Source organism: Mobula hypostoma, chromosome 3 (assembly GCF_963921235.1).
Source record: "Mobula hypostoma chromosome 3, sMobHyp1.1, whole genome shotgun sequence".
Classification (NCBI taxonomy): Eukaryota; Metazoa; Chordata; class Chondrichthyes; order Myliobatiformes; family Myliobatidae; genus Mobula; species Mobula hypostoma.
The window spans coordinates 69,603,229-69,631,177 of record NC_086099.1 but is presented as its reverse complement, the minus strand read 5'-3'; the positions used below and the strand labels follow the sequence as shown (position 1 = coordinate 69,631,177).

Genomic DNA, 27,949 nt, shown 5'->3' with positions numbered 1-27,949 from the left:
GATATCACTGCCATCGTAATGTACATAAGTGCATATTTGACTTGTGGAAAAAAATTAAACTCACATAATATCAAAAAGTCTATTTTCAGGGGTAATTTAGCCGGTATACATCCTGTTTCTTTGCTCCAAACTCCAACTCAATAGGTGATGGTAATGCACTTTATATTGGTCTGCCAAATGCCATTAAACTTTACAAGAAGAAGAATGGGGAACTGTAGCATTGGCAGGAAGAAGTGAAGTACGTATGTAAGGTATAGGAAGCAAACAGACTTTGAGGATCATAAAGAAGCCAGAAGAGAACTCAAGGAAATCAGATAAGCCTGAAGGATCTATAAAGTTATTGGCAAGTAGGATTAGAAAGAACCTCAAGGCCTTCTATAAGTCAAAGGCAGGAGAGTAACTAGGGAGCAGGTAGGACCACTCAAGGATATGTGCTTGGAAAGAGGTAAGGTCCTAAATAAGTACGTAGCAACAGTATTTCACAGGAAGGACTTGGAGGATAGGGCAATGAAAGTGAAACATGCTAATTGGCTATGAAATTTCACGTCAAAGGAGGTAGTGTGGGTGTCTTAAGGAACATTAAGGTGGATAAGCCTCCAGGGCCTGATGTGTGATATATCCCAAGTTTTTGGGAGGCAAGAGATGAGATTGCTGGGGCCTTGACAAAGATCGATAGCCAAAAGCAAAGTACCAGAAGGGAAATGCTGATAACCTTGGAAACTATCAACTACAGAATCTCACATCAATGATAGGCAAGTTACCAGAGGGAATTCTTAGGGATAGGATTTGTAAGCAATTGGAAAACTATGACCTAATTAGGAACAATCAGCATGGCTTTGTGTGGGGCAAGTCATATCTTACTAACTTGAGGAGGGGATGAAACTGATTGAAGGTAGAGCTGTGGATGTCATCTACATGGATTTTACTAAGAAGTTTGATAAGTCCCTCATAGGAGGCTCATCCAGAAAGTTAAGCTGCGTGGGATACTAGAGGAATGGGCCATCAAAGAATTGTTAGAACTCCGAAGGAGAGAACCCATGTTCTGTAACCACAAGGCAGTTGATGAGCCCCTGTAGCTCTTCCTCCTTTTTCCCTGCCATTTCTTCCTCCCTTGGATACCCATCAATTTTCCTTTGCAAGTCAACAGTTCTGTTTCTGTACCCTTTGATGTTCCGGTCATGACTACTAGCTAACAAATTTATGATGAAAATTAAGTGCACATGCACACAAAAAAGACCTCGATCTACTGTTCTAAAGACAGCAAATCCAGCTAGTGCAGTTCATGCAAATAATCAACATTACCATCTTTGGACTATTCTACCAATTCTTTCTTCACCCTTTCTGAAGCTTCTGCATTCTGGTAAGGGAATTAAATCATTTATAAATGGTCCAGATGGGAGATGAAAATTTCTTACAATAAGAGTTACCAGAATTTGGAAATATTCTGCTTGAATAAGTAGCAGCTGCTGAATTGATGAGTGGCGTTACAATGTTTTGGATAGATACTTCAAAATAACTGAAAAATGTAGGGAGTTGACTTTGTATTTTGACTAAGCCTGATGATCTAAATAGGAGACAGGAGACACATCACGTCTTCATGGGCTTGAAACAGATGTCCTTTTTTTCCTTTATAACTGTAAAAACTTCAGTAATACTCACTTCACTGCATTTGGGTCCAAGGAAGCATAAAGGTAATACAGACATTTCATTCTTTCTTCTGTTTCCAGATTATACGGAACAAGATACTGTGCAAAGATTTTTTCCACCAACAACCTGAGGAAATTGCATTAATTGCATAGTTAATTTCAGTTTCAAACTACAAGATATGCATATTACATAAGATTCATGTTACTCTGTACTAATTCCATTTCTATATCATCTGTGTCAGCATGTCTTTTAATCACATGCCCTGCTCTCCCCCACCCGCAAACCTGTGCAGCTGGCCCTTAAGAAGTCACTTACTTTCATCTGTCCAAATCTGGACAGATTGGTTAAACTCTAAAACTTCAGATTCCTTGTGCTAAACTTCTGTTGCATTTCTTTCCAGATACCTCAATTTTTATCACTTACTGTAATTTATCAATCTGAAGCTTGCATCAAATCACTTTATAACATTCCAGAGAAGCACCTCAAGGTGCTATATACAGTGCCTATAGAAAGTATTCACCCCCCACCATGTTTTCATGTTTTATTGTTTTACAACTTTGAATCATAGTGGATTTAATTTGCTTTTTTGACACTGATCAACAGAAAAAGACCCTGTTCCCTGTTCCTGCCTTCTCCCCATATCCCTTGACTCCACTATCTTTAAGAGATCTACCTAACTCTTTCTTGAAAGCATCCAGAGCATTGGCCTCCACTGCCTTCTGAGGCAGAGCATTCCACAGATCCACAACTCTGTGTGTGAAAAAGTTTTTCCTCAACTCCGTTCTAAATGACCTACCCCTTATTCTTAAACTGTGGCCTCTGGATCTGGACTCCCCCAACATCGGAAACATGTTTCCTGCCTCTAGCGTGTCTAATCCCTTAATAATCTTATATGTTTCAATCAGATCCCCTCTCATCCTTCTAAATTCCAATGTATACAACTCCAGTCACTCCAATCTTTCAACATATGACAGTCCCGCCATCCTGGGAATTAACCTCGTGAACCTACGCTGCACTCCCTCAATAGCAAGAATGTCCTTCCTCAAATTTGGAGACCAAAACTGCACACAATACTCCAGGTGTGGTCTCACCAGGGCCCTGTACAACTGCAGAAGGACCTCTTTGCTCCTATACTCAACTCCCCTTGTTATGAAGGCCAACATGCCATTAGCTTTCTTCACTGCCTGCTGTACCTGGATACTTACTTTCAGTGAATGATGAACAAGGACACCTAGATCTCGTTGTACTTCCCCTTTTCCTAACTTGACACCATTCAAATAGTAATATGCCTTCCTGCTCTTGCCACCAAAGTGGATAACCTCACATTTATCCACATTAAACTGCATCTGCCCACTCACCCAACCTGTCCAAGTCACACTGCCACCCAGTTTTGTGTCATCTGCAAATTTGCTAATGTTACTTTTAATCCCTTCATCTAAATCATTAATGTATATTGTAAGTAGCACTAGTCACTGCTTGCCATTCTGAAAGGGACCCGTTAATCCCTACTCTTTGTTTCAGATTGCATGGGGATTGTGAGTGAACAGCCCTTTTCAAGTCCAGCCAAAAATTCTCAATTGGATTGAGGTCTGAATATTGACTGGACCACTCCAGAACATTAATTCTGTTGTTTTTAAGCCATTCCTGTGTAGCTTTGGCTTTATGCTTAGTGTCATTGTCTTTTCCAAGTTACAGTTCTCTTGCAGACTGTATCAAGTTTTCTTCCAGGATTTCCTTATATTTTGCTGCATTCATTGTACCCTCTACCTTCACAAGCTTTCCAGTGCCTGCTGCAGTGAAGCAGCCTCATAGCACCACGCTTCACGGTACGGATGGTATGTTTTTTATGCGGTGTAGTGTTTAGTCTGATGGCCAAAAAGCTAAATTTTGGTTTCATCAGACCATTATCTTCTTCCAGCTGACGTCAGAGCCTCCCACATGCCTTCTGGCATACTCTAGCCGAGATTTCATCTGAATTTTTTTTTCCAACAGTGACTTTCTCTTTACCACTCTCCCATTAAGCTGCGACTGGCGAAGCACCCAGGCAACAGCTGTATAAGCAGTTCCTCCCATCTCAACCACTGAAGCTTGTAACACCTCCAGAGTTGTCATAGGTCTATTGGTGGCCTCCCTCATTAGTCCCCTTCTTGCACAGCCACTGTTTTTGAGGACAGCCTGCTCTAGGCAGATCTTCAGCTGTGCCATATTCTTTCCATTTCTTGATGATTGACTTAACTGTACTCCAAGGGATATTCAGTGACTTGGAAAATCTCTTGTATCCATCTCCTGACTTGTGCTTTTCAATAAATTTTTAGCAGAGTTGCTCAGAGTGTTCTTTTGTCATCATGGTGTAGTTTTTGCCAGGATACTCACTCACCAGCAGTAGGACCTTCCAGATACAGGTGTATTTTTACTACAATCAATTGAAGCACCTTGACAGTACACAAATCTCCAAAAACAGATCTCCATTTAACTAATTATATGACTTCTAAAACCAATTAGCTGCAGCAGTGATTATTTGGTGCTTCATATTAAAGGGGAGTGAATACTTACACAATTATTCTGTGTTTTATATTTTCGTAATTAATTTAGTTCAGCTTGTAAAGATCTGTTTTCACTTTGACATGGAAGAGTCTTTTTCTGTTGATCAGTGTCAAAAAAGCCAAATTAAATCCACTATGATTCAATGTTGTAAAACAATAAAACATGAAAACATGGTGAGAGGGAGGATGAATAATTTTTATAAGCACTATAAAACTTCTGTACAATTAAAGGTACCAAATTAACAAGAAATCACCTTTCAACCAGTAATTTTTAATTTGCAGAGAAGCAGAGCATTACCAGAATTAAATTAACTAATGTTAACTGTTAACTTTAAATATTTCATACAAGGTCCAGAAGGTGTGAAATGACTAAGCTATATTAAAAAAATAAAAAAACTTCCAGTAAGATGGTGGGAGCAGCTTCTATGGGGTCAACAAAAGGCACTCCTGTCCTATTTAAATATAATTTTTGTGGTGGTAAGATCCTGCTATACATTAAGAACTTAAGGTACTGCAGAGCCGCTCCCTCAGCAAGTTGCTTGTGACAGAGAAAATGAAGGAGTAACGCTATCTCGTTTGGCTGTACCCATGGGCATTCATGTACAGTCGAATAACAGTTAAACTTGAATTGAAGAATGGGTTAAATAGGTGGCACTGATGAATCAATAAGCAGCATCATGGAATTGACGAGACAACAAAACATCTTCCAGATATTCTGAAGGACTTCACAACTGACTAATTGCTTTTGAGGTGTACAGACTTAGACTTATTTGGAATACATGCAAACAAGCTTATGCCGTGCAAGGTTTGATAAACAGTAAAAAGGCAAATAATCTATTCTGGTAATGTTAGTTCAAGAACAGATGTTACTAGACCACCTGTTCTTCTTCCAACAAGCCATGAAAATGTTACAAGCACTTACAAAGGCAAGAAGGGCTACCGATTATCACCTTGTCTGAAAAGCTGGATCTTCAAAAATGACAAAAGACAGATAGCTACCACTCAACCAAAATGTATCTGTTGCATATTTGTCATTAGCCACTATTTTGCTAGTCTCCCGAGTTCAATCCACCAGTAAATTACACTTCTACAGCTAATATTCTGCCGCACGGTAAGCCATATTTTGTCCAAATACCCCATCCGTGCTGGCATCTGGCTCCAAGGACAATTAGAAAGGAAATTTACAAATCAATCCATTGTCAAGTTTCTCTGCAATTTCTTCCAACTTTGTGAACACAGCCTTTTGGCCTAAGTTATCTTGTTTGCCCAGAGAGGTCAACCCCTTATGCAGTGTTAATGCACTGTTTTATAACAAATTCCGCAAGAAGAAATATTTGCTTTCAAAGAGCACTCTTCGGGATTTAACAGCAAGTACTTACAAGTTCTCCTCAGGTTATGGCAGGCTTCCATTACTGTGAACTATTCATAACCTGGATAGTTTACAAGTCAGAAATTTGACTGAACAGAGTTCCTACATGGCAGAAGATTCCTGCAGCAGCCGGCAACTCCCTCTCACTAGCTTTTCAAACACTTCTGTGCATATACATACACCAGCCTTTCATAATCCTGGGAGGGCCTTTACTGGACTGTAGGCATTGTAGTGTAGGAATTGTGCAATATGTTTGCATCAGATAAGATCCAAGAACAGCAATGTGATAATCAGATAAACCAGGTTTTCCATTGCATATTCTCTAAACTACAAGGCTTCTGTTTATCAACTATTCTACAAGACAGCATTGCTCTATGCCGTGCTCCCGCAACACTTGGCATCAGACCGATCTCTGGAATGATGCAAAAGGTCTAATGCAAAGGTAAGTAAAAATTAACTAAGACACAGCTGACAATATTCCTCTGTGAATCCTAACCTAACTGACGTTCCTCATCTTCAATGTGCCGGATCCAGAATTACCCCCACCTCATGTAAAAACACAAAAAATATATATCTTTTCATTTCAAGTTACAGCCACTAGAGCTTTCCTTCTAACTCCATACTTCACAAGTCTTGGCCATGAGCTTCAAGATGTCGAAATAACCTATCAGTTGGTTATTTTACCTCCACCTGGAAAGAGATCCTCTGATCACCATTTAAAAAAAAAATAACCCAATCTTGTGATTGGTGAAATATCCTGAAAAATGTACCACATTAAAGTGTGTTTGTGCAAATTGCTGCTCCTCAGGTGGAGAAAGAACAGAGTCAGTGTAGTGACTGGAATAATATTAAGAAGTTTTTGGGGAAGAAAAACAAAGATGAATCATCAGCCTGGGTTAATCAGTAAATGGACAAAATGTATACATTTTATCTTCACTATGTATCAAAAGGGACTGCTAACACAAACAAATACCTCATGTTAAATGACGTGAATAACATAACTTGGTGAAAAACAGAACATGTCATAGCCTAGGTCATTTGCTCAGATGGCTTTCAGTACGAAGTGCTAAGCTTATCAATGTTTCCCAATAGGTCTGTATTGTAAATTTAACGTAAATTAATCACTGAAGAGTAATATAACGAACCATCTTTTCAATTATATAGGTTTTGAAATCAGCTATGAAATTAGATCCCATGAACAGATGTTACTTTGCACTTCAAAAGTATGCAACTTCACCTACTTGTCATCAATGCTATTCTGGTAATAGATATGCAGCAGTTTATCTTTGATCCAATTCACTTTCTGAGCAGCCTCTTTTCCAGCCTCTGCATGAAGGCAATACTTTTTGTATAGCTGAGCCAAGCCCATCATTGCTTCTTTCCGTACCCGCCACTTAAAACATAAAAGAAAAACAAAAACATCAGTTGAATAATAATATGGACTGTTTCTGCCTTTTCTTCAAATTGAAACTAATTTTACCATTTCTGTTGAGGCAGATTGTGTTTGTCTATTATTGTGACTTAGATCAGACCATATTTGAGGAGTAACTAATGCAGAAAACCAGGTAATTGTAAAAGGGCCCACAAATTTTTTCTTACAACTGCAAATTCTGCTGCAAAATCATGTAGTGCAACTAGGTTTATTGCTGTAATCTGCAGACTAAGATTAATAGGTTCATGGAAGAACTGTGAGAGATGGTGAAGTCACAATGAGGATGTGCACTTTCTTCTTCTTGTCCACATAGGCCTGATGGGAATTAAATCTGGCTCTTTTCAGAAAGGGAGCATCATAATGGGCTTATTATCAAAGCAAAATTTGAGTGATTATGGTATCCAAATACCCTGGTAAAACTGTTATCAATGGGAACAGAGGGAAAACTCTCCAGTAGCTGAAATCATACCACACACAAAAGATGATGGTTGCAAGTGCTGTAGGCCAATCACCTCAGCCCTATGACACTGCGGTTGTCCTGAGCCCAACCATCTTCAGCTGCTTTATCAATAAATTTTGTTGCTGATGATTGCATAAAGTTCGGTTCCATTCACAATTTGTCAGAAAATGAAGCTTGCAGCAGCAAAACCTGAACAACAGTTGAGCATGAGCTGATAGATGGCAACCAACATTCACGTCAAGCAAGTGGTGGGCAATGACCATCTCAAGTAAGAGAGAACACAACCACTTGTCCTTAAGCAATCAATAAGATTACCACAGCCAAGTCTCTCACCTTCCTACCTGATTGGCAGACCACAGTTTATGCGGCTTCAGAGCTGTGTCAAGACATGGCTAGAAGCAGCAGTGGGGCCCACAGGGGACTGCATTGGCTCCCTTCCTGTTTACCCTGTATACCTCAACCTTTAGATACAACACTGAGTCATGTCATCTATAGAAATTCTCTGATGACTCAGCAATAGTTGGGTGTATAAAGGGAGGACGGGAGGATGATTTCAGGGCCCTGGTGGAGGACTTTGTCAAATGGTGAAAGCGGAATCATCTGCAGCTCAACATCAGTAAGACAAAGGAGATGGTGATGGACTTTAGGAAGACTAAGGCTGTACTGCTCCCTGTTACTATTGATGGTGAGGACGCGGATGTGGTGAGGATCTACAAAATAGCTGGGGGTGCACCTGAATGACAGACTTGAGTAAAGCACTAACACAGGCTGTGTACAAGGTGGCCATACTCCTGAGGAAACTGAGGTCCTTTGGTGCATGCAGGCCTCTCCTTTACATGTTCTACCAGTCTGTTGTCACCAGTACAATCTTCTATGTGGTACTGCACTGGGGCAATGGTATCAATATGGGTGATGCCAACAGGCTCAATAAACTGATTGGGAAGGCTGTTTGTTATAGGAGTCAAACTGGAAATACTGGATGCTGTGGTGGAACAAAGGACCCCATGGAAAACACTGGCAATTCTGGACAATGTTTCTCACCCTCTGCATGCTACCTAGGCTGAACAGAGGAATACTTTTAGTAATACACTAAGACAACTATGCCACTCCAAAGAGCGCTATATGAGGTCATTCTTACGCGCGGCCATTAGACTCTATAATGAGTCAACCTATGTGGTGACCCCCTCCTGTTAGACTGTTTGAGGTAAATTATTTTTTATGTGGAAGTAATGACTCCCTCCTGTTAAACTGAGGTAAATTATTTTTTATTCTTTCTTATTTTTCTTCTAATATTTGTATATCTGTGCACTTGTAATGCTCGTCTGACACTAATTTCCTTTGGGATCAATAAAGTATCTATCAATCAACATTAGGGGTCATGACTGACCAGAAAGTTAACTGCATCAGCCACAGTACATATGGCAACAAGAGCAGGTCAGAAGTTGTGTGCCCTGTGATGTGTACCTCATTTTTGGACTTCCTTTTCCACACCTAACAGAATCAGAAATCTGATGGAATACTTACTCGCCAAATACTAGTGAAGCCCAAGTTCTATTTAAAACTTTGCTTTACATTCAAAATAATTTTCAATATATCAGAGAACTACTAGTCAGCAGAAAAACATTTAATTGCACTTCACAAAAGAGAAGACTATTTGACTATTTGGGCAACAATACTCTTATTTCTTGCCAGCAAGCTTTAGGAATTTTTTTTCTGAAATGTTTCTGTCGAATGTGAGGGTTTAATTCCATTCCCAAGCACCAACGTGTATACTCATTCAGCCCCATGCAAGTAAGATTACATTTATACAAATAAAGCAGATGACAAACTGTAGACACTTAACAGTAGTACAGCAATATTTTCCTTGAGCTATCATAATGTAACATTACATTTGTGAGGTATAACCTGCAGTCACAATGAGGTAAATTGAGAATGACTGAGTTTCTACAACACACAAGTTTGTAATAATGGCAATGTAACATTTGACAGAAAGATGAGCACAGAAGTTTTCTAACCAAGAGTTAGTTAGTTTTGAGAAATGATAAATGGGACTATAGATCACCATGTATTCAACATGTACACAGAAATCTGACTAAATGAGAAATAGAAAAACTTTAAAATTAGATTACAAATTTTACATGCCACAGTTCCAGAGGAAACATTCGGTTACTTTGAAGAGGAGAGTGGCTAAAAGAAGCCAGCAGGAGCAGTTGGCAAATTAGCGTGCTGCAGTTCCTGAGGAGATGTTGGATTGCACAGAGGGAGAGAATTTAAAAGTAGTGAGCGGGGACAGTCGGCACGTTTTGCACACTACAGTTCCTGAGGAGACATTGGTTTGTGCATAACTAGGCACTTGGCAAGATCCAATTAAAAAAAAAGTTACGCTTAAGCGCAACAGACATTGTGAGTGGGGAGCTGAGGCTTTGACTCATCATCACTTAGGCAAGCAGAGGAGGAGGCTGCAGGTAGATTTAAAATAAGTATTTATTCTTTCTTTCTTATTGCACATTTAGAGTAGTGGGGATGCCGTACAGGATAATGGAGTGCTCCTCTTGCAGAATGTGCGAAGGCAGGGAGAGCTTCAGTGCTCCTGCCGACTACAATTGCGAGAAATGCATTCAGCTGCAGCTTCTGACAGACTGCGTGAGGAGTTGGAGCTGAACTGGAGCTGAAACTGGATGAACTCCAGGAGGCTGAAGGGTTGATAGACAGGACATACAGGAAGGTAGTTACGCTCAAGATGTAGGATACAGGTAACTGGAACACCTGGAGGGAGGAGGGACAGGTAGCCAGTGCAGAGTACCCGGTGGTTGTTCCCCTCAACAACAGGTATATCGCTTTGGAAAGGTATACGTTGTGGAAGTAGGATAACCTAACAGAGGAAAACCACAGTGGTCAGGTCTGTGGCACGGAGTCTGGCTCTGTGGCACAGACAGGAAGGTGGGGGGTGAGGGGAAAGAGAGAGAGGTGAGCCGTAATGATAGGGGAGTTATTGGTTTAGAGGAACAGAAAGGAGGTTCTGTGGATGAGAACAAGTTTTCTGCACAGCACACTGCCTTCCAGGTGTTAGCATCAGTGACGTCTTGGATTGTCCACAGCATTCTTAAGTGGGAGAGTGAGCAGCCAGGACCATGATCCACATCAGTACCTATCACCTGGGTAGGTGATGGGGTCCTGCAAAGCGAGTTCAGGGAATTAGCTGCTAAGTTAAAGAACAGAATCTCCAGAGTTGTGCCACATCCTAGTGAGGCCAGAACTAGGAAAGTGGTATAGATTAACACGTGGCCTAGGAAATTGGTGCAGAAAGGAGGGCTCCAGATTTTTGCATCATTGGGCTCCCTTCACGGGGAAGGGGGGACTTGTACTGAAGGGATGGTTTGCATCTGAACTGGAGGAGTACTAATATTCTAGCAGGAAGATTTGCTGGTTCTGCACAGGGGTGTGTAAACTAGAGTTGCAGGATTAGCAGAGTTAACCAGAGCACCAGAACAAATAGTAGAGTGGTTGTGGAGAATGATGTTGTTAAGCCTACAAAGTCAAGGAATCAAAAGGATGACCATGGTAGAACTAACATTCTGAGCTGTACGTATGTAATGCAAGGTGAATGAGCTTATGGCATGGATCAGTATGGGGAATTATAACATTGTAGCCAGTAGTGAGACTTGGCTGCAGAATGGGCAGAATTGGGAGCTCAAAGTTCTGGGGTTCCATTGTAGACATGATAGAGCCAGAGGGATTAATGGGGAAGGGATGGCATTACTTGTCGGGGAAAATGTCACGGCAGTGCTCACACAGAACACACTGGAGAGCTTGTCCAGTGAGGCTTTATGGGTAGAACTGAGGAATAAGAAAAGTATAACCATGTTTAAAGGATTATATTATAGACCACCCCACGGTCCATGGAATTTAGAGAGCAAATTTGTAAAGAGATCACTGACTGTTGCAAGAAACTTAAGGTTGTGATAGATGGTTATTTTAACTTTCCACATATTGACTGGGGCTCCCATACTATAAAAGGGCTAGATGGGTAAGAGTTTGTCATGTGTTTAGGAAAGTTTTCTTAATCAGTACAAGAAGTCTCAACTAGAGAGAGTGTCTCAGCCCTGTTTCGTTTCCATTAGAGAATGAGACAGGGAAGGTGACAGAAATTTGTGTAGGGTAACACTTTGGATCTAGTGATCATAATGCCATTAGCTTCAAAGTACTTATGGAAAAGGGTAGGTCTGGTACTTGGGTTGTGATTCTAAATTAGAGAAAGGGCAATTTTGATGATATCAGAAAGGATCTGGCAAGTGTGGACTGGGGCAGGCTGTTTTCTGGCAAAGGTGTACTCGGTAAGTGGAAAGCCTTCAAAATTCTGAGATTAAGAGTTTATACATTCCTGTTAGAATAAAAGGCAAGGATAACAGGTTACAGGAATCTTGATTTTTGATAGATATTGAGGCCTTGGTTAATAAAAAAAAACAATGTGTGTAACAGGTATAGGCAGGTAGGAACAAATGAGGTACTTGAGAAGTATAAGCTTTTTGCACATGGGCCTTCATAAATCAATGCATTGAGTATAGGAGTTGGGATTGTTGGTCATGAAAGAATTAAAATGTGGAAGGAAACATGTAACTCTAATGGGTCAAGGACAGTGGAAGTAGACAATTCAGATGTCTTTGCTCTTGCTATGTGCTGCCATTTTGTGAAGCTGCTCTGTAACCTCCATTTTGTGAACTATTTGATAAAATGATTCTTGCTCTGAGATAACTTAATCAGACCGAATGAATGTGGACACAAGAGTTTCTGCTATTGATCTGTTAGACCTGAGATCATTCTCAGATAGTCGGTTTATTGTGTAGAATGGCAGATTTGTAGAATTAATCTTGTTATCTCTGCCCAGTGTCTGGGTGACCCAGTTTGACTGGTTTGAATCAGAGTTGAATAGAACAAAAGAAATCATCTGAGGCACAAAGTTGTGTAGCCCTTGGACTACATCCAATGGGAATCTAACACAGGTCAGTCCGATGATCTCAAGCCAATGAGATTGAAACCAAACATTTCAACTGACAATGAAAGAGTATAAGAATGAAGGACTTTAAATACAAAGTGGTGAGAACTCCAAAGACCAACTAAGGCAAGGAAGAACCCCAGACCCAAGAGGGGAACCTGAGGGGAAGCTTCTTCACTAAGAGGATGGTAAGAGTGTTCAATGAGCTACCATTGCAGGCAGTGTCAGTGGGCTTGATTTCAGCATTTAACAGAAATTTGGATAGGTACCTGGATGGGAGGGGTATGGAAGGCTATGGTTGAGGTGCAGGTTGACGGGACTAGGCAGATTAATGACTTGGCACAGACTAGGTACGCCAAAGGGCTTGCTTCTGTGCTGTAGTGTTCTATGACTTTATGAAATCAAAAGCTACTGAGAAGGCTTTTGATTGGGTTGAATGGAATTATTTATTTAAAACTTTAGAAAAATTTAATTTTGGGCCCGATTTTATTCAATGGATTAAATTACTCTACATTTCCTTCTGCTAGGGTCCTTACTAATTTTCAGTATTCCAAACCTTTTAAACTTCAACGTGGAACTAGACAAGGTTGTCCCATGAGCCCTTTGCTCTTTGAGTTGGCTTTAGAACCCTTAGCCATTGCTTTTCGAGAATCTAATGATATTACTGGTATTCTAAGGAGAGGGACTGTTCATAAAGTTTCACTTTATGCTGATAACCTATTGCTTTTTATTACTAATGTCGAGACTTCATTATTTCCTGTGCTTTCTCTACTTTCTTGCTTAGCCAGTTTTCGGGATACAAACTGAATTTACATAAGAGTGAACTTTTTCCTTTGAATAATTTGTTATCGATTAATACTAACTTTCCTTTTAAAATTGTAAGAAATCAGTTTACCTATTTAGGTGTAACAATTACCAAGATTTATAAATACCTATTTAATGAAAATTTTCTTACCTTACTGAATTTTATAAAAAGGACACTATCAAACTGGTCGCCTTTTTCGTTATCCTTGATTGGCTGAATTAACTCTATTAAAATGAATATTTTACTTAAATTTATATACCCTTTTCAGGCATTACCCATTTTTATTCCTAAATTTTTTTTATTCTCTCGATTCTATTATACCTTATATATGGAAAAACGTTCTCGACTAAGTAAAGTTCATCTTCAAAAATCTAAGAAGAATGGAGGTTTAGCTTTACCAAATTGTAGGTTTTATTATTGGGCAGTCAATATACGAAATCTTACGTTTTGGACATATATTAACCGTGAGGACTGTCCAATGTGGGTTTCTTTAGAACAGTGGTCCTCAACCACCGGGCCGCAAAGCATGTGCTACTGGGCCGTGAGGAAATGATACGAGTCAGCTGCACCTTTCCTCATTCCCTGTCACGTGCCGTTGAACTTGAACATTGGGTTGCCAACTGTCCCGTATTTGCTGGGACATCCCTAATATTGAGCCAAATATTGAGCTAAATTGGTTTGTCCCGTATTTCCCCTGCTAAGGTAGAGCGTTCCTATGAAATCTTTCATGCCGAAATGGCGTGAAGCGAAGAAGCAATTACCATTAATTTATAAGGGAAAATTTTTTGAGCGTTCCCAGACCCACAAAATAACCTAACAAATCATACCAAATAACACAAAACCGAAAATAAATAACACTAACCTATAGTAAAAGTAGAAATGATATGATAAATACACAGCCTATATAAAGTAGAAATAATGTATGTACAGTATAGTCCGGAAGATGAAGGCAAAACAGATTTGTGGGGGGGAAATCGGACGTATGCGCATGTCACGCATGCGCACACAGGTGCCCGCGCAAAGCTTCATGGTCATGGTAGTCTTTCCTGGGGTAAAGTGTCCCAGGATTTGACTGCTACCTTTGTCCCCTATTTGGGAGTGAGAAAATTGGCAACCCTAACTGTAAAAGACATGTTGAGGTGAGTTTAACCCTACTTGAACACCCCCCCTCCCCCCACCTGGGTCAGTAGGTCTGCAAGAATATTGTCAATATTAAACCGGTCTGCAATGCAAAAAAAGGTGGGGACCCCTGCTTTAGAATCTAACTCTGTTAATAAATTTTCTATTATTTCTCTTCTCGGATCCTCATTCCCTTTATCCTTTAGTAAACGAACTGAAAATTTGGTAGTTAAACATACTTTGAGGATCTGGGTACAATTTAGGAAATTCTTTGGTCTATTGAGATTTTCTTAGTCTCATCCCATTTGTTCTATTTTTTTAAACTTTCGATGACCGATTCAGTTTTTAAAGAATGGGGCAGATTCAGTATTAAATGCTTCCAGGATTTGTTTGTTGGAGTAAGTCTTCTTTCATTTGGGCAAATGTCAGCTAAATATAGTTTACCCAAAACTCACTTTTTTCGTTATTTACAAATTAGAGACTTTCTGCATTCTCAACTATATACATTTCCCATAAGTTCCGATAAGGACTTATTAGATATAATTTCTAATTTGAAACCTTTTTATAATGGTTCAATATCCAATATTTATGGTATGTTGCTAGGAATGAAAAATGTTCCTATAGACAAAATTAAAAATCTTCGGGAACAAGATTTACAGACTTCAATCTCTGAGGAAACTTGGAATGAAATTTTAAAATTGGATAACACTTCTTCGTTATGTGCCTGTCATTCCCTCTTACAATTTAGAGTGATTCATAGGGCTCACATGTCTAAAGATAAGCTATCTCGTTTATATTCAGATATATCTCCTTTCTGTGATAGATGTAATAATGGAGAAGCTTCATTAATTCACATGTTTTGGACATGTCCGAGCCTTGAAAGATACTGGAAGAAGTATTCCAAACTTTCTCAGTAATTTTCAAGGTAAATTTTAAGCCTAGCCCTTTGACCGCATTATTTGGTATTGCTGGAGGAAAAGACTTTATTTTGGAGACACCTCATATGCATATTTTGGCTTTTATCTCTCTTATAGCTAGGAGGGCGCTCTTACTTAAATGGAAGGATGTTGTTCCGCCTACTCATGCTCAATGGTTACATGATGTTATGTCATGCTCAAATTTAAGAGAAGATCCGTTGTTCAGTTTTTGAATCTAGCCTAGATTTTTATACATTGTGGGGACCATTTCTGAGTTATTTTCAAAACCTTTGATTTGTTGTAAAAGTACAGATGGTGGCTAATAATATATTTTATTATATAAGGGATTTCTCCCTCCCCTTTTTTCTTGCTTTTCCTAACAGATCTGACTTTGGTAGTGGGTTTAAATTTTTTTTCTGTATATCAAAATTATTATATTTCAATACTGTATTACAATTTAATTTAATTTTTATGAATACAGGGTTTTGTGATTATAATTATATTGTTAATACAATGTATTTGGTACTATTTCATTTTTTTCTTTTGACTTATAATATATATCTTCTTGTACTCTGTATTCTATGCAGAAACTAATAAAAATATTGAAAGAGAAATCAAAAGCTAAAAAGCACAAGGTAGTTTATAAAAACTTCAATTCCCCATCAATTTTTCTTAAGAATTATTTGTTTATAAAGTATAGATGTCATTGGCAATATCAGCTTTTACAATCCATCTTGAATTACCTCGGAACTGAGGAGTAAAGAGTCAACTATATTTGTGGGTCTGAACTGCCATGCATGTCAGACGATGGGAGATCGTCAGATTTCCTCCACTGAAGGCCAATAGTGAACCAGTTGTTTTTTTTCTTTTGAAATAAAAATCTGGTTATATCATACTGTAGTTCTAAAACTGAGACCAGCTGTTTGTAAAATTCCAGATGTATTTAATTACTTGAATTTAAACTCATAGCTGTCATTGTGGAATGAGCTCGATGATCCAGAATTCACACAGCCAGTCCAAACAATTAACCATTATACTGCCATGATAAGGATTTACTAGTTTACTAAACCTACTATTTTCCCTGAAACAACATTTTTAAACCATACAGCCCTAGAGTGTTGCACAGTGTCAGACTCCCAGCATATTTGATGCGTAAATTGATCTGGAGTTTTGTAAATAGTTGCATAATAACACATACAATATGTTGGAGGAACTAACTCAAGCAGGTCAGGCAGCATCTATAGAAATGAATAGATGGCTAATATTTCAGGCCAGACCTCTCATCAAGACTGAAAAGGAAGAGGGAAGATGCCAGAATAAAAAGGTGGGGGAGGGGAAGGAGGCTAACTGGAATGTGATAGCTGAAGCCAGGTGGGTGAGGGAAAGGTAAAGGGTAGGAGGAGGAATCTGATCAGAAAAGAGAATGAACCATGGGAGAAAGGGAAGGAGGATGGGATCCGGGGGAAGTAATAGGCAGGTGAAAAGAGGTATTACACTGTTACAAAGACTTCATCTTTGTAGAGTGGGGAGAGAGAGGACATCAATAGCGAGAAATCATATTTTAAGTGCAATAGGTAAAACGAAAAAATTCAAATATACGGAGTAACTAAAATGAGAGAAATTAATATGAGTAAAATACTTGAAGTACAGAACTGAAGATCCAAACTAAGCATTTCTGATTCAAACCACCACAAGAATGCAAGGAACAAGTGTAAAAAACTGTAGCTCCAAACTTAACTTGAAGGCTACAACATGGTAACTGTTACTGAGATTTGATTGCAAAAGAATCAGGACAAAGGATTAAATAAGAGATACACCAGCTATACAGACTATAAGCAGGGGTAGACAACCTTAAGCACAAATGATTTTCTAGCATGCGTTATTCATTAATTTGAGTCCAAACATAACTAGATGTATTTAAATGGATAATTCCCATATTTCAAGTTTTTTTAATGGCATTTATCTGGCCCCTGTCTGCTCATTAATACACGATCCAGCCCACAGAAGCAAAAAGGTTGCCGACCCCTGCTATAAAGTATAGAATCAAGAAATAGAGAACAATTTTGGACTACAAAGTTGCGAATTGTCTCTGTAAAAAGCTTTTGTTTTAGAAATCACAGATTAGAGAATACTTAGTAACAGCAAATCTTTTTAATTGGAACAGGCTAATTTGCTTGTGACTAAAAATAACTGAATTTCTGGGAGTGTGATTGAGATATTTCCACAGTAACACATACAATTGCAAGAAAAAGTTTGTGAACCTTTTGCAATTACCTTGCTTTCTGCATTAATTATTCATAAAATGTGGCCTGATCTTCATCCAAGTCATAATAGACAAACACAATCTGCCTAAATAACGTACAAACTTCATCTCATCAATACCCAGTACACCATTTAAACAATCATAGTCTAGATGCAAAAACAGTATGTGAACCTCAGGGTCATGCCTTCTACAAAACCTCAATGGAACCTGTCAAATGATGAAAGACCTCGATAGAGTGAATGTGCAAAGGATGTTTCCTACAGTGGGAGAGGCTAAGATCAGAGGACCCAGCCTCAGAATAGAGGGGTGTCCCTTTGGAAGAGATGAGGAGGAGTTTCTTTAGACAGATAGTGGTGAATCTGTGGAATTCTTTGCCACAGGCAGCTGCACAGGCCAAATCTCTATGTATTTTTAAGGCAGAGATTGATAGATTCTTGCAAACAACACTACAAAATGCTGGAGGAACTCAGCAAGCCAGTCAGCATCTATGAAAAAGAGTACAGTTGACATTTCGGGCTGAGACCCTTCATCAAGACTGAAGAGAGATGAGAAAGATGAGTCAGCATTAGAAGGTTGGGGGTGGGGAGAGGAAGAAACACAAGGTGAGCTGGGAAGTTGATTGGTGAAACAGTTACAGGGTTGGAGAAGAGGGAATCTGATAGGAGAGGACAGAAAGTCATGGAAGAAAGAAACGGGATGAGCATCAGAGGGAGGTGATGGGCAGATTTGGAGATAAGGTGACCAAGAGGGAAAAGGGAATGGAGAATGGTGAAGGTGGGGGGAGGAGGAGGGGAAGATGTGCTTGGTGGTGGGATCCCGTCGGAGTGGTGGAAGTTACGGTGAATTATGTGCTGGACGTGGAGGCTGGTGGGGTGGCAGGTGAGGACAAAAGGAACCCTATCCCTGATGGGGTAGCAGCAGGACGGGGTGAGAGCAGACATGCGTGAAATGGAAGAGATGTGGTTCAGGGCAGCATTGATAGTGGAGGAAGAAAAACCTCTTTCCTTGAAAAAGGAGGACATCTCCTTCATTCCGGAATGCAAAGCCTCCTCCTGAGAGCAGATGTGGCAGAGACAAAGATCTGAGAGAAGGGGATGGCATTTTAGATTCTTGATTGGTCAAGGCATCATGAAATGGTGAAGCACACTCGATGGACCACATGGCCTTGCTGCTCCTATATCTTATGGTCTTAAAAGCTTTTTGGAATCAGGTGTTCCAATCAATGAGAAGATATTGAAGGTTTGGTTGTTGAGGTGCCCCGCCCTATAAAAAAAGACACACAAAGTCAGGTTACTGACAGAGCCTTCTTCTCAAGAAAGATCTGTTTATGTGCACCATGCCTGGATCAAAACAACTTTCAGAGGACCTCAGAAGAATTGGAGAAATGTATGAAGCTGAAAAAGGCTACAAAAACATTTTTAAAGGCCTGAGTGTTCATCAGTCAAAAGTAAGAGAAATTGTCTGCAAATGGAGGAAATTCAGTACTGTTGCTACTCTCCCTAGAAGTGGGTGCCCTGCAAAGATCACCTCAAGAGCACAATGTGCAATGCTGAAGGAATTGAAAAAGGAAACAATGGTAACAGCAAAATACCTGCAGAAACCTCTAGCACTTGCTAAAGTCTCTGTTCATGTGTTGACTACAAGAAAAATACTGAACAAAAATGGTGTGCGTGAAAGACAACCACGAAGCAAACCACTGCTCTGCAAAAAAAAAGTTGCTGCACGTCTCATGTCTGTAAAAGTCCACCTGGATGTTCCACAATGCTTCTGGGACAATGTTCTGTGCACAAATGACAAAAGTTGAACTTTCTGGCAGAAGTGCACACTGCTATGTTTGGAGGGAAAAGGGCATTGTACACCAACACCAAAATGTAATCGTAACTGTCAAGCATGATGGAAGAAGCATCATGATCCAAAACACAAGAATAAATCAACAACAGAATGGTTTAAAACAAAGAAAATTCATGTTTTGGAATGGCCAAACCTTAACCCAATTGTGAAATTCATGTAAGGAATCCCAGAAATACTGATGGACTGAAACAGTTTTGTATGAAGGAATGGTCTAAAATTCCTTCTTGCCATTGTGCAAATCTGATGGGCAGCTACGGGAAACATTTGGTGGAGGTTATTGCTGCTACGGTTCTACTCATTATTAAATAGAAAGGCTCACATACTTTTTCTAATCTGGACTGTGAATGATTAAACAAAGTGTTAAATAAAGACCTGAAAAGTACAAGTTTGTGTATTATTAGTTTAGGCAAATTGTGTTTGTCTATTATTGTGACTTAGATGAAGATCAGGCCACATTTTATGAGTAATTAATGCAGAAAACTAGGTAAGTGTAAAGGGCTCAAACTTTTTTTTTGCAACTGTACCTGAAACAACATAGTGCCAAACGGCATTAGATTTTGAAAGGATGACAGAACCAGGATTTAGTTAATAATCTAACAGAATCCCTGATAGCACCACTGAAACAGCAGAAAGCCAAGTATAAAAATTAATCAGGTAACAAAGGCAAAGTGGTTTTTATGGATTTCAATACAATGAAACATGTGTAATAAATAAGATTTGTCATGGAAATTGGTTTTTCAAGTAGGTCAGAGTTAAGATACTTTTTAAAATCAGTAACACTAAGTTTGATACAATGATTTTCAGGCATTAATTTATTTGTAGGCTACAGATCATTTATTTCAGAAGTAATTGTAATTTTCCTGCTATCTAATTTGCTATGAAGTGCCTATATTACCATACTGTGGTCTTAGACTGTGCTGTAAAACAAAGAAATAACATATTCCATTTTTGTAATGATAAATAAAGACCAGTAACTTAGAAATCTCAAAACCTTACCCTTTTGTCTAGTGTTCTCTCCCTCACAAACCCGAGCAGCTGGTCATTCACTAGCGATAAATCTTTCTTTCCTGCTGTAATTATTGTAACAATGACATCATGCCGAATTGCCTCTTCTGGATCATGTGATCGAACCTTCAAGTATTCTATTAAAAATGATTCATTTAGAATATACAATTGTTGATTCAAGATTAGCACACCTTTTTTTAAATAAATAGTTTATAATCTGTTAACCTACATCTTAATCTCATAACCATTTCAAGATAATTAATAGTTCTGCAAAGCGAATGTTAGACATTTAACATGGCTTTCAAATTAGTTATAAACACACGCACATATTGTGTGCCCAACATTTAAAATATTCACAGATTTATATTTTCTTTCTGCTTGTAACAATGAATCCAATCACAACACAAACATTTGGAATTTCCCCAGCAATAAGAAAGGACATTAATCTACCAAGTTCCTTTGATACACTATAATTCTGCACAAAGCAAGCTTTTAATAAATACCCCCAATTTTATTTGCAGAGTTGTTGTGAAAATTATAAATTCAAGAATGCTTTGAAAACTGCACATGTATCGGAACAAGTACTTGTGAACAATCTGTTCAATATAGTCAGATTCCATCATACCAATACATCACTTAGCTTCCACTACAAGGGTTAAATTTGAAGAATTGGCCAAAACGATTAACAGAAAAATTTGATAGCACAGAATTACATTGAAGTTACCATGTCTGACCTGTCAGTTTCTGCATTTTTTTTTAGTTTCTCTGCTATATATTCGATTTAGCCTTGAAAATTTAAATTTTGCCTCAAATACTTTGGAACAAAATTGAACATATTTCTATATAAAGAGGTATTCTTGTAGTAAACACACCTCACCTGTAAGGTCTTTGGCTAAATCTGGATGATTCATTAAACAATGACTTGCAAACTTCACACATTCCAGTCTCACAGGAACATGAATGTCATTAAATCTATTAAAAAGTCATAAGATAATTGTATTTCATGATTTAACAATACATTCAAGCACTAATAATACATTAAAGCTTTGATGTTGCATAAATTTTTGAAAACACAAGCTCCCACAAAGTGCAAATGCATATTCAATTCCTAATTTAAGGCAACAAGTGGTTGAATTTCCACTACTCTTACATGCATTGAATCTCTACTTCACTTGCAGTTTCCAATATTGACTATTAATCTATATTGTTAAACAAACTTCTGGGCTGTTTGCACCAACTATTCTTAAGTTGTAGAGATTCCTGCTTCCCTGTCCTTATTGTACCCAATTATGTTCAGCATGTCTTTCGCTATCCTTCATTCACACAATATGCACACCACTGGAAAGACTTCTATTTGTTTTCCATTCTAAACTGCTCCTGGTTGGGGAGGTAGTTGATTGTCTGGTGGTCTGGAGTCACCTAAAAAACAGATTAAATAAAGACTCTTATTTATGTACGTTTTGTTTGTTTTTCTGGATAAGGGCATGGCCAGCATTTATAACCCATTCCAATTTGCCCTTGAGAAAATGGATGTAAGCAACCTCTTGGACCTCTGCTGACCATCCAGTGATGTGAATCCAACAAAACTGCAAAGCGGAGAGTTCCAGTATTTAGACCAAGTGAACCAGATATATACATTTCCAAATCAGGAAAGCAGGTGAGTTGTATAGCAACCCAAAGTTAGTGTTGTTTCCACACATCTGCTGCCTTTGTTCTACTTGGCAGTAGCAGTTGCAGATTTGGAAGAAGCTGTCAGAATAGTTAAGTAACTACAGTGCATTTTATAAATAGTGCACACTGAAGCCAATATGTGCCCATGTTGAGGGAAATGTGCATTTAGGGCAACGTTTGTTTAGTAGCAATTACTTGTTTAATGGGGTATTAGTCAAACAAGCTGCTTTGCCCTAGAATCTAGATATTTGAACATCTTGAGGAGTGTTGGAGCTGCATTCATCCAGACAGAAAGGAGTATTCTATCACATTCCTTGCAGATGGTGGAAAAGCCTGGGGGTGTTAGATGGTGAAAGACTTACTCCAAGATATCCAGGCTCTGATCAGTTCCAGTAGCCATAGTATCTTGCAACTTGTATTTTAATTCCTGGTCAACAGAAACTGTCAGGATGGTGGGGTCTCAGGAATGACAATTTTACTGAATGTCAAGGTTAGGATCTCTCTTGTTGGACACTGCCTGGCACTTTTGTGGTGCAAATATTACTTATAGTGCCAGTATGGACTGGCTCACATGCTAAAGACTCGTAAATGGAGCCTGCCAAAGATGGCAGGGGGTAGGACACTGTCCTAAGGAACTCCTGTGTTGATGTCCTGTAATTAAGGTGAATGATATATCTTACAGCTACATCTATAGAGTTATACAGTCAGAGTACTACAGCACACAAACAGGCCCTTTGGCCCATCTCATTCATGGCAAACTATTTACATGCCTAGTCCGATTGACCTGAACCCGGACCATAGCCCTCCATACTCCTCCCATCCATATACCCCATCCAAATTTCTCTTACATGTTGAAATTGAACCCGCATCTATCACTTCCGCTGGCAGCTCCCACCGCCCTCACAGTGAAGAAATTCCCCCTTATGTTACCTCTAAATATTTCACCCTTAACTCATGACCTCTGTTGAAAAAGCCTTCTAGTATTTACCATATCTATTCCCCTCAATTTTGGATGCCTCTATCAAACCTCCTCTCATTCTTTTATGCTTTGGGGAATAATGTCCTAACCTATTTAACCTTTACCTATAACTCAGGTCCTCAAGTCCTGGTAACATCCTTGAAAATTTTCTCTGCACTCTTTTAATATTATTGGCATCTTTCCTGCAGGTAGTTGACCAAAACTGCACAGAATACTCCAAGTTAGGCCTCACCAAATCTTATTCAACTTCATGTAACATCCCAACTCCTGTACTCAGTACTTTTAATTTACAAAGGTCAATGCGTCAAGAGGTTTCTTTATGAGCCTATCTACTTGGGAATTATGGATCTGTATTTCCAGATCCCTCTATTATACCGCACTCCTCAGCGCCCTACCACTTACAGGGTAACTTATCTTCCACAGCGAGGTATGATTCCAAATGTTTAAAGCCTGCTGGATTTAGTTTTACTGGAGTTCAAATATGCCTTTCTACCATGGTCAGTCAATCCACTTCATCTCTGGAATTCAGCCCTTCAGTCCGTGTTCGGACAAAGGCTTTGATGAAGTCTGGAAAAGAACGACCAAAGCAAAACCCAAACTGGATACTGGTAAACAAGGTGAGGGCGAATAAATGCTGTTCAATAGTATGTTGCTGGCATCTTCCACCACTTAGCTGACAGATGAGGGATACTGACTGGGGTTTAATTTACTGGATTGTATTTCACTCATTTTTGTGTACAGGACATACCTGGGCAATCTTCCATGTTGATGGATACAAGAGGATATTTTTTTTTAAGAGTCTGCTCTTCCCGTTAGATACTTAATTGCCAATTATTCACAAGCAGATGTAGAATTACAGAGTTTCAGTCTGATCCAACACTTAGTTTTGTCTGTTGATTATATTCTGTTCAGCACAAACAATGGTTTTAAGGAGGACTTTGCAAGATTGGCTGGGGTTGAAATGCATTTGCTGTCCACAAATTTGACATTTAAGTTAATGTGAAATGATCTGTTCACTTTAATTCCTTCTCTATTTGAACTAAGCAGTAATTTTATTGACTTACTGTCATTCCAGAAGATATCTGAAAGTCATACATATGGAGTGAATCTGGAGTCATATAGTCTTACCAGATTACAGGGGATTTTCTCCTCCCCTGGAGGACATCAATGAATACAGGAGTGTTCATGATAATCCAGTGGTTGTTCTGGGGATTATTAAGACTAGATACCCCACCTACAAGGTTTCTGACTATTAATGAATTCAATTTCACATTGTCATGGTGAGATTTGAACTCTGATCTCAAAAGCAAACATCCATAACACAGACTGTTAGAACAGTAACAACTGCTATACAGCATGGCATCAGCTTCAATTTTTTTGAATATTTCTCTGATTCTTGAGCACACTAATATCAGTTCTCCCATATGATTATATTAAAGTTCATTTTATTTCTTTGGATACATTTTTTTTGTTTTACATTGCCATCATTCTCCTGGTTCTCTGCCTTTTACATTCATTTGCACAATTTCACTTAGTACAACTGGCAGAGCAGGTCATATATTATCAATAAAGCTGAGAAACCAGTCAGCACATTCAATTTGAACTAGAATCAGATAATTTTTAATGACAAGCACAGAAGAATGCATGTACAAATTTGTTAAGGAAAAGATTCAGCACAAGTTTTAATTGGAAATATCCAGCAAGCCAGGCAGGAACTGTGAAGAGAATCAAAGTTAACATTTCACACCTCAGGTCAATAACCTTACAAGCAGAGCTGGTAGGGTGAAAAAACAAGTGTAATTTTAAGTCGCAGAAAAGGGAGAGATGGAGAAAACAATGGAAATGTCAGTATCAGGATAGAGACCAAGATCATCTAGGTTTTATAAATGACGTTGATGCCACCCAATGAATGATGATAGTTTGAGAAAGAAAACAAATGCTGCAACTGTGAGATCGTTTGTGGGGAGAGAAAAACTGAGACGATATTACTGGTTGAACACTTAATCAAAACTGACTGGTTATGATGCCAGCAGAACAGGCTGATAATTCAGAATTCTAAAGTGTCATATAAAGTTCCAAGAGCTGCAATGTGCCTAGAATAAGGGATAAGTTGTATTTCTCAATCTGGAAACTTGCCACAACATTGTCATCAAACCAACTGACAAGGGTAGTGCTTGTGTAATTTAGAGAATTAACTGCTATCTTGCAAATGCTGACTGTCAAAATCCAGACACTTTCTCTTGCCTCCTTATGAGCCATGACATATCAATTCAATATCTAGCTAACATCTCCCAGGCGGTCACTGACTTCATCTTCTGAACTTCTGTAGATTTTGGAACAGGTTATTCATACTGGCTGGTGGCAAATATAAACTTATGGTTAAAAATAAGGATGGAGAGTGCAAACAGAAAAGTATAGACCAGTTAACTGAATATTAGTAGTCAGGAAAACAAAACGGTCCATTTTAAGTGATGTAATATAGGACAGCTAGAAGATAGAAAGTTCAGGCAAAGTCAACATGGATTTATGAAATGGAATTTTTTTATTTTATTTTTAGCTGTTAAAATAAATAAAAGAGAACCTGGGAACCTACCATTCACAAGATATGTTAGTGATCTGATGGTGAAAACCAAAGTATTTCCAAGGTTGTTAAAAGCATAAAGCTGGTGGGATTGTGAACAGAGAAAATGTAATGAAGATTCAAAGGGATTTGGAAAAATGCAGTATACTGCATCTCAGTTTGAATAGGTTCTTGTTTTATGTTTTCTCTGCTAATTGCCCAATTCATCCTTTAAATTGATGGCAGCTGTGCAGCTGGATGACCTTAGCCTCCATCTTAACAAAACTTCTTGTATTGTCTCCAACCCAAAAGCTCCTAAACACACCACAGCAACTTAACAAGCTTTCTCACCTTGCATTTCTGATAAAGTGGCAATAATTTTAGCTCTGTTTCTCTGTTTATACTGCCTGACCTGCTGAGCATTTCCAGAATTGTTTTTATTTCAGATTTCCAGTACATGCAATATAAAGATTTTTTCAAAATCTTTTTATCTAATTCTCTGAATGATCCCTTTTAGAACATTTCAAGCTTTTTCTTAGACCCTTCAGAGAATTTTTCAATGGTTGAACTCAATAGTAATAGACTTCAATTAAATATCTTGAACTTCCAATAATTTGTTTTAAAAAACATACCGTCCCAGGAAACATTGCCACAGGGGGCGATTTTGTAATGCAAGCTCCGAATCCTTTGCACCAAATAGTTTTGCCAAGAGTCGAACTACTGCCAGTCGCTCTTCTCCATCATTGCTCTGGGAAAACAAACTGAAGATACTAAACAAGAACCAACAATTCTTGGAGGACTAAAGCAATCTACAATCAAAATTCACAAGATGTCTAACAGTTAGAACTCAATGCACAAGAGAAAGTAGAAATGATCTTAACTGTGATTACAATAACCAGGATGCACCTGAAGTTCACTTGGCCAGGTGCTGAGGTTCAAATGATTTTAGCTTAAGTTTGTTATATATATGGACACAAAGGAAGGTAAAGGATAGGTAATAAAACAATATTTTCCTCACAGCCAGATACATTCATAGCATTAAGCAAATGTACTTTATTTACACATTATCTTTACCAAAGCGTTCTTGCATTTGTATTTTTACCATAAGTGAAAGCTGAAATACAGAATGCATTTTTATTCATTGTACCAAATTTACATTTGGCATAAATAAGTCAAGCCAAGGGATCTGTTTTTTAAAATATGGAATACCTCATCCATTTAAAATGAATCATTCAGTATTTACTTCCCATTTTATTGGTTTAATATAAACATCCTGATTTATCATAAGCATAACTTTGGTAGAAACCTTACCTAAACTATTTCCCAATATATTGTGTTCCACCTGACATAAATTTCATCTACATGTTTTGTTTTGCAACTTCTCTCAATCTAAAAGATTTCTTGGCTTAAATATACTAAATGTAAATGTAAATTTGTTGAAATTAATTAAAAAATGCTTTCTTATTTCAGCTTTTATTTATGGTAAAAATGCAAGTACAAGAAGGATACATAAAATATTTCATCAATTACCTTAGCTCAGTCTAAACAGCAGTAAAGCAGGACTGGAGGCCAAATCAAAAGCAAATCAAGGGTTTTATTTAAAACTGTGACATGAAAGCAGTCCATTGTACAAGAGTTAAGAGCCTATCAATATACAAATAGTGAATAAAACAATGTTATTTGGTGGCACATTTGCCTAAGAAAATTATGTGGACAGATCTTATTCCATGGAGTTTAGCATTAAAATCTTGGCTGAAATGCCAACATCAGTATAACAATTTTCTTCAGTATTGTACTGAACACCATTCCAAAGAACACCAGTGGTCTGATACACTAATAATGTTAGTTGGAACTTACATTTCAAATTAAACCAAATTTCCTGTTTTACATCATGATCTACATTCAGGAAAATGTTAAAATATTGCTCCTTTCTCCTCACTACAGTACTGTGCAAAGGTCTAGGGCACATATACAGTATATAAGACCACATAAAGACATAGGAGCAGAATTAGAACATTCAGCCCATTGAGTCTGCTCTGCCATTCCATCATGGCTGATCCCAGATCCCACTCAACCCCATACACCTGTCTTCTCGCCATATCCTTTGATGCCCTGACTGATCAGGAAATGATCAACATCAATGTTAAATGTACCCACGGACTTTGCCTCCACTGCAGTCTGTGGCAGAGCATTCCACTGATTCACCACTCTCTGGCTAAAAAAAAATTCCTTCTTACCTCTGTTCTAAAAGGTCACCTGTCAAATTTGAGGTTGTGCCCTCTGGGTCTGGATACCCCACCATAGGAAACATCCTCATCACATCCACCTTATCTAG

General features: G+C 38.5%; 1 protein-coding gene across 6 annotated transcripts in view; it reads right to left on the bottom strand.

The window, feature by feature from the left end:
• Positions 1–27,949, bottom strand: part of pds5a (PDS5 cohesin associated factor A) — a 188,017-nt gene that overhangs the window by 91,120 nt on the left and 68,948 nt on the right. For all 6 annotated transcript variants that reach the window (XM_063043272.1, XM_063043277.1, XM_063043275.1 and 3 more), the window contains 5 exons: positions 26,247–26,362; positions 21,282–21,376; positions 20,396–20,541; positions 6,801–6,952; positions 1,660–1,773 (listed from right to left, as the gene is read on the bottom strand). In XM_063043272.1, coding sequence (XP_062899342.1) covers positions 1,660–1,773; positions 6,801–6,952; positions 20,396–20,541; positions 21,282–21,376; positions 26,247–26,362 — 623 coding nt within the window. The remainder of the gene's footprint in view (positions 1–1,659; positions 1,774–6,800; positions 6,953–20,395; positions 20,542–21,281; positions 21,377–26,246; positions 26,363–27,949) is intronic.